The 13560-nt window shown below is 48.3% G+C and overlaps 1 protein-coding gene across 2 annotated transcripts in view; it reads right to left on the bottom strand.

The window, feature by feature from the left end:
• The window catches only part of LOC139575060 (neuron navigator 2-like), a 121658-nt gene that overhangs the window by 31166 nt on the left and 76932 nt on the right, over window positions 1-13560 (bottom strand). For both annotated transcript variants that reach the window (XM_071400030.1, XM_071400031.1), the window contains exons 12-14: window positions 3047-3176; window positions 1954-2257; window positions 928-1645 (exon numbers count right to left, since the gene is read on the bottom strand). In XM_071400030.1, coding sequence (XP_071256131.1) covers window positions 928-1645; window positions 1954-2257; window positions 3047-3176 — 1152 coding nt within the window. The remainder of the gene's footprint in view (window positions 1-927; window positions 1646-1953; window positions 2258-3046; window positions 3177-13560) is intronic.

The raw sequence follows: 13560 nt of genomic DNA, 5'->3' as shown, positions 1-13560 counted from the left end.
ATCAAACACCTTTCGTGATGAATTGGACCGCGAGCAAGGCCTAATTGCCCAACATCAGTGTCCGACGTCACTAATGCTTGTGGCTGAATGGAAGCGTCCTCACAGCAATGTTCCAACATCTGGTGGAAAGCCTTCTCGGAAGAGTGGAGGCTGTTATAGCAGCAAAGGGGGGGACCAACTCCATATTAATGCCCATGATTATGGAATAAGATGTTCAATGAGCAGGTGTCCACATACTTTTGGTCATGTAGTTTATGTGGTTATCCCACCTAGCTATCTTAAGATGAACTATAAGTCGCTCTGAATAAGAGAGTCTGCTAAATGACTGAAATGTAAATGTAAAATATGTAGACACATTTCTGTTTTAAATTAGTAAGCACCCCTATTGCACACTATTGAGTAAATGCTTGGGGGATTATATCAAAGTAACTTTTGAAAAATTACATTAGCATACCCCATTACGTTAAGCCAAAAGACAGGGACTGCGTCCCAAATGGCACCCTAATCCTTATTTAGTGCACTACATTTGTTATAGGGCCCCATTTGGGACATATCCAGAGTGTGCTGACTGTTAAGACGGTAGGCAGGGTGATAATATAGAGCAGGATCTTCAAAGCCGTATTACCCATAGAGATTAATGAGCCAGCCCAGCAGTGATGAGGTAAGACTCTGCCTGTGTTACTGTGCACATATAAAGACTTGGCACTATGAAAAGTGTGGGCTCAGACCTGGCAGCTGAACAGAAATGCTGAAGGGATAGTTTTCCTACAGTAGACAGACATGACCTTTGTGTATGGATGTGAATGTGGGTGCGCGTGCGCGTTTGTTTAGGTTTCAGACACTGTACTGTAAATGGGTGTCATTAATAACCACACTTAAGAGTGAGTGACATTATATCTCTGCATCTGAGTGTGTGAGTCTGTTCACCTGCGCAGTGTGGGTGAGGCAACCTGCTGTCTCCCTGTGAGAGGTACGTTGGAAGCCCCTCCCCTCAGGTTGTCCACGCCCTCTGACACGCCCTTCTCTCGGTCCGTCTGATTGGCTAGCGAGACCCCAGTCCCACTTCCATTCATTTTCCCAGTGTTTCCCACGTCTCTGCTTTTACTGTGAGTGGTAACGGAAAGCACGGTCGCCTCGATGCTGCTGGTCGACGACCGGTTTCCGTTACGCGCGGCGGCGCCGGACCGGCTGGGTCTTGGAAGGCTCCGGTACTGCAGTGTGGAGCGGGTGCTCATCGAGAGGTACCCGTCGTCATGGTGACCAAGACCGGACCCCACATCTTGACCACCGACCTTTACCCCACCGGCTAGGGATCTCGTCCCTGACTTGGGCATCTTGCCAAGAGTCGCTGACCCGCTCGTGATGGTGGCGCCACTGGCGGTAACCATAGTAACCATCCCGGAACTCTGCTTCTTGAAGCCAAATGTGCTGGTGGGGGTGCGGGAGGTGAGTGTGTGTGACTGGGAGTGGGGTTCGGACAGGGCGTGCGGGTGTGACGTGCGGGCGGAGGCAGCGGTGGAGGAGGGGGCGTGTTTCTTGGCCTCGTCGTCACTGCTGCGTCCGGCGTCGGAGGGCGAGCTGTGGAGGCCGTCGGAGCGAGGGGAGAGGCGGCCCTTCTCGGACACCTTGACGTCGTCTGTTTTACCTGCGCGTACACAGGATGGGACATACAGCAGGGGTTAAGGTCAGAGGAGAGTTTGTCATCGTTGTGGTGTCTCAAAGGGTTAATGGACTCAAGATTCAGACCACCCGAGAGAAAATGACACATAGAAACACACACACACACACACACACGTACACACACGTACACAGCCGGACGGACGGACAGACCGACATAAGGAGATGCGCTGCCAAAGACGAAGAAACATGAGCCCACACAGAAACAGACATGCAATCGCAAATGAGACAAATACCCAGACAGCAAAACACAGCCAGGACAGAAAACACCCGTACCTGTGCTGTGCGTTTTTATCGCGGTGGACCCTGACGTCCCAGTAGCTTTAGTCCTGGGGTTGGTCACCCCCACCTGAGCACTCATGCCCTTCCTCCAGGACCCTGTGTGTGTCATAGAGGGAGTCTTCCTTTGCGAGACCACCTCGTCAGACAAGTCAGAGGGGTTCCGGCGGGTCCACTTGGAGCCCTGGTCCATCCTGCTGACCCCGCTCTCCGACACCCCGTCTAACCTCCTGACCTCGTCACCTGACCAGGCGGCGCTCGGGTTGGTAGAGGCCGAGTGCTTCTCGGCGTCCGTCACAGGCTGGGGACACACAGAGGATGAGAGAAGAGGGAAGTTACGATCTATTTTATGGTGCTATGACCTGGGAATATATGGGGATAAAATGAATGGCTAATCGGGTTGAAGTTAGTAACTTCCATAAGTGCCTATAGGGCCGTGATGATAGTGGCACGAGAGTATACCGATTGTGGACAAAATCAGAAAGCTCTTTGGGGCCTACCATAAGTGAAGCCCTACTCAGCATGCGATAACCTCAGCACTTTAGGGATCCAATATGGAGACAGTTTCTATGGAAAGAGACTATATTCATTGAGTGCTGGGTCAAAGGTCAACTACCACTGGGAGAATATGGTCTTTGTACAGCCTTTGTTATCCTACATAAAATAACCACCATAAATAAACGAGTGTTATTGCACAGTGGGTGTGCGTTATCCAGACATCCCACCCCTTCCCAAAGCCACCCAAAACCAGCTGAGAGTAGTATCACTTCTCAGACAGTTTTTCTGTTGCTTCTTTAAAATTGGTATTTAATGACTTGAGGCCAGTTCAAACATGTACATTAGTCTAGTCGGTTCACAGGTCTGCCACCCAGAGCACTACGACAGGCTCATATTCCCTTCCAAACTGTGAAGGGAATATATCATTAACACACTGAGCTAAGGGGGGGAGAAGAGAAGGGGGAGAGGAGAAAGAGGGGGAGAGGCAGGAGTTTGAGACTGTACTGTACTGAGAGTCTATGTGTGTGTCCATTCAGAGCCTGGCGCTATATTTGTGTGTGTGTGCGCGTGCGTGTCTAGCCGCCACACTGACCTGTCCGTTGAGGGCCTTGCGCTGTGCGGCCGGTGTGTTGGCGTAGGAGCTGATGGAGGAGCTGGTGTTGATGTCATCCGTGTCGATGGTGTCACTGACGCCACTGCTCACAGAGCTGCTGTCATCCCAACTGGAGAGAAAGAAGAGAAAGATGTAAGGTTTAATAAAACAACACCGTTTCAACCAGGACAAAGAGGAGAAAGAGAGGAGAGGTGTGACGCCAACCACAGCAAAGAGAAGAGAGGCAAGGACATACCAAGAAGGGATTGGTTAAAAAAAAAAAGTGCCTTTAAACAGATAGCTCATTTGTAAACAGAGTTGAAGGGTTCAGCGTGTGGTTGAATGGACGCAACCTAAGCGGACTCCCCATTAAATCAGCGTTACATTTTCTACTTTAGAGCCTTTATTCTGTTTGCAGGCGTGGAATTGGCTGAATATTGTGAATATTTCACATTGCAATACCATACCTCTACGGAGCAACTCACACGCTCGACCAGGGCTCGCCAACCCTCTTCCTGGAGAGCTACAGTCCAGTAGGTTTTCACTCCAACCCTAATCTAGCACAACTGATTCGAATAATTATCTGGTTGATAAGCCCGAATCGGGTTAAACACAACTGGGGTTGGAGCGAAAACCTACAGGAGGGTAGCTCTCCCGGGGAACAGGGTTGGAAAGCGCTGCTCTAGACAGTAGACAGCGATGTATCACTCATTCTGGCTCTGAATATGAATCCCCATGACAGTGTAGACACCCTACTAGCTTAGCTAAAGCTATGTGACTGTACAAGCTGGCTGGTGAACCCCACAGAGATAGGAGGGATATTTTTATGTATGAGCGTAATCCTGGGTGAAAACACACCGTCTCGCTCTGCACCAGGGAGAAAAGCCCTGTTAAGAGGCAGGGTGAATTTATGACACGGCTCAGTCAGGCAGCAGCATAAAGCCCCAAACTGCCTAGAAATCTCAGTCTCACACACACACACTGACTGGAGCTGTCCATCAAACACAGGAGACTAGGAGACTCACCTGGAACAGGAAGGTTCTACAACACACACACGCATTGTTCACACACCAGTATTTAACCCAACTTTTTTTTTTTTTTTTACAGGCTGTGTTTGTCTATCCCCAACCCTGGGGGCAAGGAGGGGGGGCAGGGGACGTTGGACAGCGGGACGGGGGGGTTGAGACCAGCAAGAGAGACTAGAGTGATCTCTAGGGAGACTATGGATGAGACAAGTCAAACATCAGTTTGAAAGGACCACAGGTAGGGCAAAGAGTTAAAAGCAGGCTTGACAGCCATTGAGCACACGCACAAGTGCGCGGGTGCCCACACACAAACACACACACACACACACAGACGCTATTGTATCCTGGTGTTTGGATTAGTCACCCAGGGACAGATCCATCACCTCTAATGCGACAGACACACACACACAGAAATACATCAGCGTGTCCACGCTGACTTTGGCTTAAGCCCAGGAAGCATCTATCCTCATCTGCAGACAGGATGATGTCATGAATCATACTTCAAACACACACACACACACACACACACACACACACACACACACACACACACACACACCCCTTTACAACCTACTGGGGGATCTCACATTAACATCATACAGATCTGATGTCTATAAAAAGCACTGCAATCTGTAGCTTAAAGCTCTGAGGCTCGGCTGCTTTGATGTTGCCTTGAACCCACAGTATATCTGCGCTTGACAGGACTGCAGACAGACAGAGCGAAATGGTGAGAGATTTAGACTGACCACAGCCGTCTAAACATGTTCACACAGCTCGTGGGGGAAAGTCGTCCCCCCCCCCCACACAGACAGAGACAGAGACAGAGACAGAGAGACAGTAAAACATCACAGACCAACTGAGAATCTAAGGTTCGTGTCCATATTTAAAATCTAGAATCCTTCTGAAGACATAGAATATCCCAAAAAGAGCCATCACACACACACACACACTCTCTTTACCTGGCCAGAGTTCCTGGGATGCCGCGGGAACCTGAAGTGTGGGGGAGAATGCCGAGTTGGACAGAGAGCTTCATTAGTCCATACCGCTGAGTTACACACTGAGCTTTACAACCTCTCTCTCTCTTTCTGCTCCTCTCACTCGATCCCTCTCCTTCTGCCTCTCCCTCTGCCGGTCTCACTCTCTCTTTGTGTCTACCTCCTCCCTCCCACTCCTTTATCCCTTGCTCACTCGGGCCCTTTCTGTGTTTTTGACTGTGTCTTCTGCACTCATCATCCCTCCCTCTCCCTTTCTCTCTCTCCTGTCGCCTTATCTCTCCTTGCGTATTCCCCCCATCTCTCTTTCTCTCTGGACTGAGTGAGGGAAGCGTGAAAGAGACAGAGTGTTCACCCATGGTGCTTGTAATCGGATCTTCCCCAAGCCCAGTTCACCAGTTCACTGTTGCAGCCAGACCGGTAACATTACAGCACGACGACATCTCCCAAATAAGACATTCCCAAATCCTATGGAACCAAAACAAGGCATCTTCAAAATGACTCAACAACAGTATGAAGCTACAGTCCACTCATAGAATGATCATAGCCACACAGACAGACTCAACCACACACATACATTCAAAACACTACTCCTTAGTATCAACTAAGATATTCCCAATTCCAACATTCCCAACACGGACGTTCCCAACTTCCCATCCATGTAACGTGCGTCAGTGTGTGTGATCCCGGAGTTCCCAGACAGATCCACCCTGACTAACTGACAGCCCCATTACTAATTAGAGATCAGCCCAGCAGCATGGCCCGAACCCACAGCCTCCTGCTGGCAGCGCAACCTACGTATTAACTACCGCCCAGCCATTTAGAGCCAATCAGAAAGGACGATGACACGAACCACGGCCGACCCCCATTGAGCATAGTAAAGAGTAGTCCAAGCATGAAACTCGAACACTGAAACGTCAGAAAGTTATGGGTTCAATTGATGTGCGTGATTAGACTTCAATCAATTGCGTTGATTTTTGTGTCGATTTCTGAGCAGGGAAGTCGATCTTAGTAAGGCAGAGGCCTTCACAGCCGTGTGGTAATTTGTAGAAATGGAGTTAAATGGATTATTTTGAGCATTGGCCTTTCGGATTAGGTTAGGTGTACAGACAGACTACTTCTCTATATAAAAGTATCTGGTGAAAAAAACACACAAAAAAACACCAGGCATTATCATGATGATGAAAAACGGGAGCGAGTCCTAGGAGACTGACACTAACATTCACAAGTCCCCCACAGCAAATACTCTTAGAAAGTTTAGAAAAGGCTAAGTAACAGGAGGAGAGTAGGAGACAGAGGAGAGAGAAATGGAGAGACAGTAGGGGAGAGAGAGACGGGAGAAGGTAGGGGAGAGAGAGATGGAGAGACAATGGGGGTTAGAGAGACGGGAGAGAGTAGGGGAGAGAGAGATAATGAGGGTTAGAGAGACGGGAGAGAGTAGGGGACAGAGAGATAATGAAGGTTAGAGAGACGGGAGAGAGTAGGGGAGAGAGAGAGATGGAGAGACAATAGAGGTTAGAGAAACGGGAGAGAGAGATGGAAAGAGACAGTAGGGGAGAGAGAGATGGAGAGACAATGTATGCTTGGGCGGTATACCATATACCGGGGTATTTGAAAAAAAGCCATGAGATCAATACCGTCAAGTTATTTATTTTCAATAAATGGGACTATTTCTACCTACTTTTTAAGTTAATACCTCCAATCAACGTGTGTAATACGCTAGGAGATAAAGCAGATTGCGTTCTTCATTTCACCTGTCACATTATTTAGCATTATGAAGCTCACCGTAGTTCCCCAGAACAGTTGAGCCAGTCACACGTTCGTTGTTAAGAGCACAACAAGAGAAAGCGGGAGCTGGTGAGTCCATAGCGTTCTGACGGTAAGTCTCTGTCGTGCAGCACACACGAGGTGATGAAGTTACACTTGTACGCAATTCACTACTAAATATCTTACAGCGGCTTTCTGCCGCGTTTTAGAAGTCAAAAGAGCTCTGCTATCCGAGTTATCTGCACAGCTGCCATTCTTTCCCCGTGCTTCCTACTAGCGTTTTATTCCTCCTCCATGATTGTCTCCTCTGCTCTGTGTACACATTCTGCTCTTCCTACCAGAAAAGCATGCATCACAACTTTGTTTACTTGCACAATTTCTCTCGTTCACTTTCGCTTGTAAATGTCCACACTCACCGAAAATGCCAGGTGGTAGCTACTAACTATGCTTGTATAACTTTATGAGCTGAATTTGCCTGTCTTTGCAATTCGCTTATGTTCATTTTAGCTCGATAGCATTTAGCTAACAGCTTACTGTACGCGTGATTACGCTATTACTTGGCCTAGTTTTGTTAGGATTTTGGCAATAGAGGCCCAATGGCTTTTTTGTGTGTGTTTTTTTAGCGCCCCCTTGTGTGCTATGCCGGTAATAACGTAAATCCCGGGATGGCAGAAGAACAGTATGACGATATGAAAATCTGGAGACAGAAGGTGAGAGAGGAAAAAGAGACAGAGAGAGACAGCAGGGGAGAGAGGGACAGTAGGTAAGAGAATAGACTCTCTGAACTGACCCAAATCAACACATTCCTGGGCTACCGCCTTAGTTTCTCCACCGTGTCCCCTAAGATAGCCCTCTGTTTTCACACACAGGTCAGGGGTCACGAACCCTGCTGTTATTCAACTGGGACCGCTGACCAATGAGAAAATGCTGCCGTTGGGGCTGGACCCATGGGAGTGTCCGACAGCGTCCTGAGAAAACCTTCCGTTTAAGTTATTCTCTGATTGTTTAGTTTTTCTTATGATATATGTGTCTCTGGGGAAGTGTGGTTCTTTAAGCTCTGCCCGTATTGTTACCCGGCTCAGCTCGCTCCAACTCTTACATACATTTGCACATGCACTTCGCCTCTCCTGAGTCCGTAGGGGAGTTGCAGCGACGGGACAAGACTGTAACTACCAACTGGATATCACGAAATTGGGAAGAAAAAGGGGTAAAAATACCACAACAAAAATCCTAAAAATGATGCGCACACACACACACGCTCAGACATAGGCAATAACCTCTGGGCAACAAGGAATTTCCTCAGTTTAAGGGGGAGCTACTGTTACTCAGACTGTTGTAGGATCAGATGACTAGTCCTGTAGACTGCTGTTAGAGACAGCGTGAGTGGCTGGGACACGGGGTTACACGCTAGACATGAGCTCACTCTAATATACAGTGGGGAGAACAAGTATTTGATACACTGCCGATTTTGCAGGTTTTCCTACTTACAAAGCATGTAGAGGTCTGTAATTTTTATCATAGGTACACTTCAACTGTGAGAGACGGAATCTAAAACCAAAATCCAGAAAATCACATTGTATGATTTTTAAGTAATTAATTTGCATTTTATTGCATGACATAAGTATTTGATCACCTACCAACCAGTAAGAATTCCGGCTCTCACAGACCTGTTAGTTTTTCTTTAAGAAGCCCTCCTGTTCTCCACTCATTACCTGTATTAACTGCACCTGTTTGAACTCGTTACCTGTATAAAAGACACCTGTCCACAACCTCAATCAAACAGACTCCAACCTCTCCACAATGGCCAAGACCAGAGAGCTGTGTAAGGATATCAGGGTTAAATTGTAGACCTGCACAAGGCTGGGATGGGCTACAGGACAATAGGCAAGCAGCTTGGTGAGAAGGCAACAACTGTTGGCGCAATTATTAGAAAATGGAAGAAGTTCAAGATGATGGTCAATCACCCTCGGTCTGGGGCTCCATGCAAGATCTCACCTCGTGGGGCATCAATGATCATGAGGAAGGTGAGGGATCACCCAGAACTACACGGCAGGACCTGGTCAATGACCTGAAGAGAGCTGGGACCACAGTCTCAAAGAAAACCATTAGTAACACACTACACCGTCATGGATTAAAATCCTGCAGCGCACGCAAGGTCCCCCTGCTCAAGCCAGCGCATGTCCAGGCCCGTCTGAAGTTTGCCAATGACCATCTGGATGATCCAGAGGAGGAATGGGAGAAGGTCATGTGGTCTGTTGAGACAAAAATAGAGCTTTTTGGTCTAAACTCCACTCGCCGTGTTTGGAGGAAGAAGAAGGATGAGTACAACCCCAAGATCACCATCCCAACCGTGAAGCATGGAGGTGGAAACATCATTCTTTGGGGATGCTTTTCTGTAAAGGGGACAGGACGACTGCACCGTATTGAGGGGAGGATGGATGGGGCCATGTATCGCGAGATCTTGGCCAACAACCTCCTTCCCTCAGTAAGAGCATTGAAGATGGGTCGTGGCTGGGTCTTCCAGCATGACAACGACCCGAAACACACAGCCAGGGCAACTAAGGAGTGGCTCCATAAGAAGCATCTCAAGGTCCTGGAGTGGCCTAGCCAGTCTCCAGACCTGAACCCAATAGAAAATCTTTGGAGGGAGCTGAAAGTCCGTATTGCCCAGCGACAGCCCCGAAACCTGAAGGATCTGGAGAAGGTCTGTATGGAGGAGTGGGCCAAAATCCCTGCTGCAGTGTGTGCAAACCTGGTCAAGAACTACAGGAAACGTTATGATCTCTGTAATTGCAAACAAAGGTTTCTGTACCAAATATTAAGTTCTGCTTTTCTGATGTATCAAATACTTATGTCATGCAATAAAATGCAAATTAATTACTTAAAAATCATACAATGTGATTTTCTGGATTTTTGTTTTAGATTCCGTCTCTCACAGTTGAAGTGTACCTATGATAAAAATTACAGACCTCTACATGCTTTGTAAGTAGGAAAACCTGCAAAATCGGCAGTGTATCAAATACTTGTTCTCCCCACTGTATATATCCCCGACGGGTGAGTGGTCACAGATGATATCATGGGGTAGGGGACAGGTGAGGCTTACACACTCAGAGACCAGCGTACCTGCACATGCACGCATACTATACACCCCATTAATCCGTCGCACTGCAATGCATTCAAAGACGGACCGTTTTTTTTATGGGAATAAAGGCAAGGATGAGAAAAGAGTCTTGAGAGGACGTTCAGTCATATATACCCGACATCCGCGACAACAGCGATGGGCACAGACAAACCAGATGTGTTTTTAGAAGTGCCCCATCATGAGAACTCTAGCTTGGCTACACCACTACTGCCTCGAGACAAAACCTCCAAACTAACCCTGACCCCAAACCTCCTCCAAACCTATTCTTTAGTGTAGACAGCCAGGAGGAACAAGAACCAGTGTGTGTGTGTGTGTGTGTGTTTGTGTGTGTTGTATCTAAAGTATGTGTTTGGGCCTGGGCTGTGTGTGTACTGACTGAGCTGACTCTACACACAACCACTTTTTGGTTGTCCGTCTGTAAACACCACCTCTGGCCCCTCTCTACACAGGGAGGAGTGAGGGAGACGGGGGGGGGGGGGGGAGGGCAGTTTGAACAGGACCCTGGGGATTGGGTATGAGAATAGGGGAGGGAGTGAGGGAGAAATGGGAGAGAGATACAGGGTGAGGGAGGGGGAGAGTGAGAGTGAGGAAGTGAATGGGTGTGGGGAGGTGAGTGAGGGAGGGGAGAGGTAGGGGGAGGGAGAGAATGGGAAGGCATAGGGGAAGAGAGAGGGTAAAGGAGCGGTGGAGAGGATCTTGGACGGGACAGGACTCGGTGCATTCCTTCTCCTTGTGGACATCCTTGTGTGGTGGCTAAATGACACAGCTGATCCCGCAGCACGGAGAAACGACACGACTACTGGGCGACTGGACTGCAGGGTCAGGAATGCACCTCTTCCTCTAGCCTCTCTTTGGTTCTCTCTTCCTCTTACTCGCCCTAGCCTCATTTCTCATTTTTCCGAGCTTGAGTAAACATATTTTAACGTGTGAAACAAACATGACCTAAAAACGACATGAAATGCGTGTTACATTCTCAAACTTTCTCCCTTGCAACACAAACACCCCTTTTTCTCGCTTTCTCTCTCGCTCTTTTTTTCCTCCCTCCCTTTCTCTCTATCTCTCGCTCTCTCTGCTTTTGAGTCAACCGACTTACCCTGATCCATAAAAGAAATCCGCCCAATACAGATGTGGGAAACACACCACCGCACGCAGACACACACACACACTGATCGAAAGGACACAGTGGGAGGCAGACACACAAGTGTGGAATTTCACATTGACAGAACACACACACACACACACACACACACACACACACACACACACACACACACACACACACACACACACACACACCAGACCATACACACACACACGAGACCATACACACACACCAGACCATAAACACACTGTAAACGACCTCATCTCATTTCTCCAGTCCTCACTAACTGGCTAAAGGGGACACAAGGTGTCTGTGCGTGTATGTGTCTGTACGTGTGTGTTTGTGCATATGTGTGTCCCTCCCATACTAAGTGTGAATAATCACATTGATCTTGTTACCTCGAGTCCCACCACTCCGCACAGTTTTATCCCCCCCTCAACAAAATGTCTATCCAACCCCCCGTGAGGGAGAGGAGGTATCACTTACCCGTTACCACGTTACGCAGGCCGAGGGGGCAGAAGGGGCTCAGAAACCCCTCACAGCAGAATCCAAAACCAACCAGTTCAGGTTGTCCAACACGGTCTGTTACTCAGAACCAATATCCACACGGCAGCGGCAGGGGATGAAAGGTTTTTTTCATTTCTCTCTCTCTCTCTCTGTCAGACTTCCCTTCTTTCACGTTTCACATGTTTTCTCCACGCTCTTCTGATCACACTCCAGAATAGAAGACAGCCATTGTGATTCAGTGGCCTGATGGCAGGCAGTCAGTTTGTCCCAGTGTTGAGGTCCCTGCCACTCTCTGTGGCACAGCGAGGCTCAACACCACTTCCCTGAGCACTAATCCAATAAAAGTCAGCCAGCCGGAGACAAAGGCATAGACCATTACAGCAGAGTGTGTGTGTGTGTGTGTGTGTCAGAGAGAGAGAGCGAAGGAGATAACGGAAAACGTCCTCTCTCTCCCTGTGTGTAAGAACCACACCCTCTATGTGTGTTTGTGTGTGTCCAGGGGCGAGGCAGGTGTGCTGGCGACAGAGGGAAAGCCCAGGGGGAAGAGGGGGTCCATAGATGCACCAGTATCCATGGCTACAACCACATCAGTACACTCTCCTAGGAGTCTCTATCTCTCTCACTCGCTGTCTCTATCTCTCGCTGTCTCTATCTCTCTCTCTCGCTGTCTCTATCTCTCTCTCTCGCTGTCTCTTTTTCTCTCTCGCTGTCTCTTTTTCTCTCTCGCTGTCTCTTTTTCTCTCTCTCTCACACACACACACACACACACACACGCCTCAGATTCTCCTCCTCCACTACAACTTGTTAAATCCTATTGTCTATCTTTCCCTTCTCTTTTTTTGTCAATTTAACTTTCCTTCGCTATATTTCTCCCTCTTTGTCCCAGTTGTATCCTCTCACTCTCTTTCTGACAGAGGGAAAGCCCAGGGGGAAGAGGGGGTCCATAGATGCACCAGTATCCATGGCTACAACCACATCAGTACACTCTCCTAGGAGTCTCTCTCTATCTGAATTATGACCTATGACCTGGTCTAATCCCATACCCTCCCACACACCGGAGAAGGCAAGGGCGTGTGTGCTCAGGAGTACAGGGGCACTTCTGCAGCTGGGGTATGTGCGTGTGTGTTTGGGGGAAAATAGTTCAGCTGAAAGGTCAACGTTCAAAGTGAAGCTCCAGATATCACACACTGTGTGTGGAGTTCAGACTCCTGTCGTCTTGTGGACCGTGGGGTTGAGACTGCTCTGGTGCGTGTGTGTGTGTATGAATGTGTGCTTCTGTGTGTGTGTGTGTGTGTGTGTGTGTGTGTGTGTGTGTGTGTGTGTGTGTGTGTGTGTGTGGACTATGATGTTGAGACTGCTCTAGTATGCCGCAAGCGTTTCAGCGCAGCGTTATATGTGATGACAAAGACACGCCACAGGGGACACGCCACAGGGGACACGCCACAGGGGACACGCCACAGGGGACACGCCACAGGGGACACGCCACAGGGGACACGCCACAGGAACGTGCTGTTCTTGCATAAAGCATGACTAAAGGGGATTTATAGCATTTTGCGGTCCATGTATAAGTCAAGAAGTGTGTGTGTGTGTGTGTGTGTGTGTGTGTGTGTGTGTGTGTGTGTGTGTGTGTGTGTGTGTGTGTGTGTGTGTGTGAGAGAGAGAGATAGCCAGAGAAAAGCCTTGAAGCAGACAAAAGATGTGAGTGATCCTTTATCCATTCATCAGCTAATCAAACTATTCAAACTAATCAAACCAATAAAACCAATCAATCAAATCAATCAAATCAATCAAATCAATCAACCTAATCAAAACAGTCAAACTAATCAAACCAAAGTAAGTGCTTCCAAAAACACTGACTACAGACTTTGCCGCGGCCGACATTCACTACTCCAACCATAGATAAACACAGAATGTAGAAAGCTGTCAGTAGCAGAGCCATCAGGTGCAATTACCATCGCTAACACCCACACCCAGACACA

The sequence above is a fragment of the Salvelinus alpinus genome, chromosome 5, assembly GCF_045679555.1.
Source record: "Salvelinus alpinus chromosome 5, SLU_Salpinus.1, whole genome shotgun sequence".
Lineage (NCBI taxonomy): Eukaryota > Metazoa > Chordata > Actinopteri > Salmoniformes > Salmonidae > Salvelinus > Salvelinus alpinus.
Note: the sequence above shows the minus strand (reverse complement) of the source record. Positions and strands in the feature narration are given on the sequence as shown.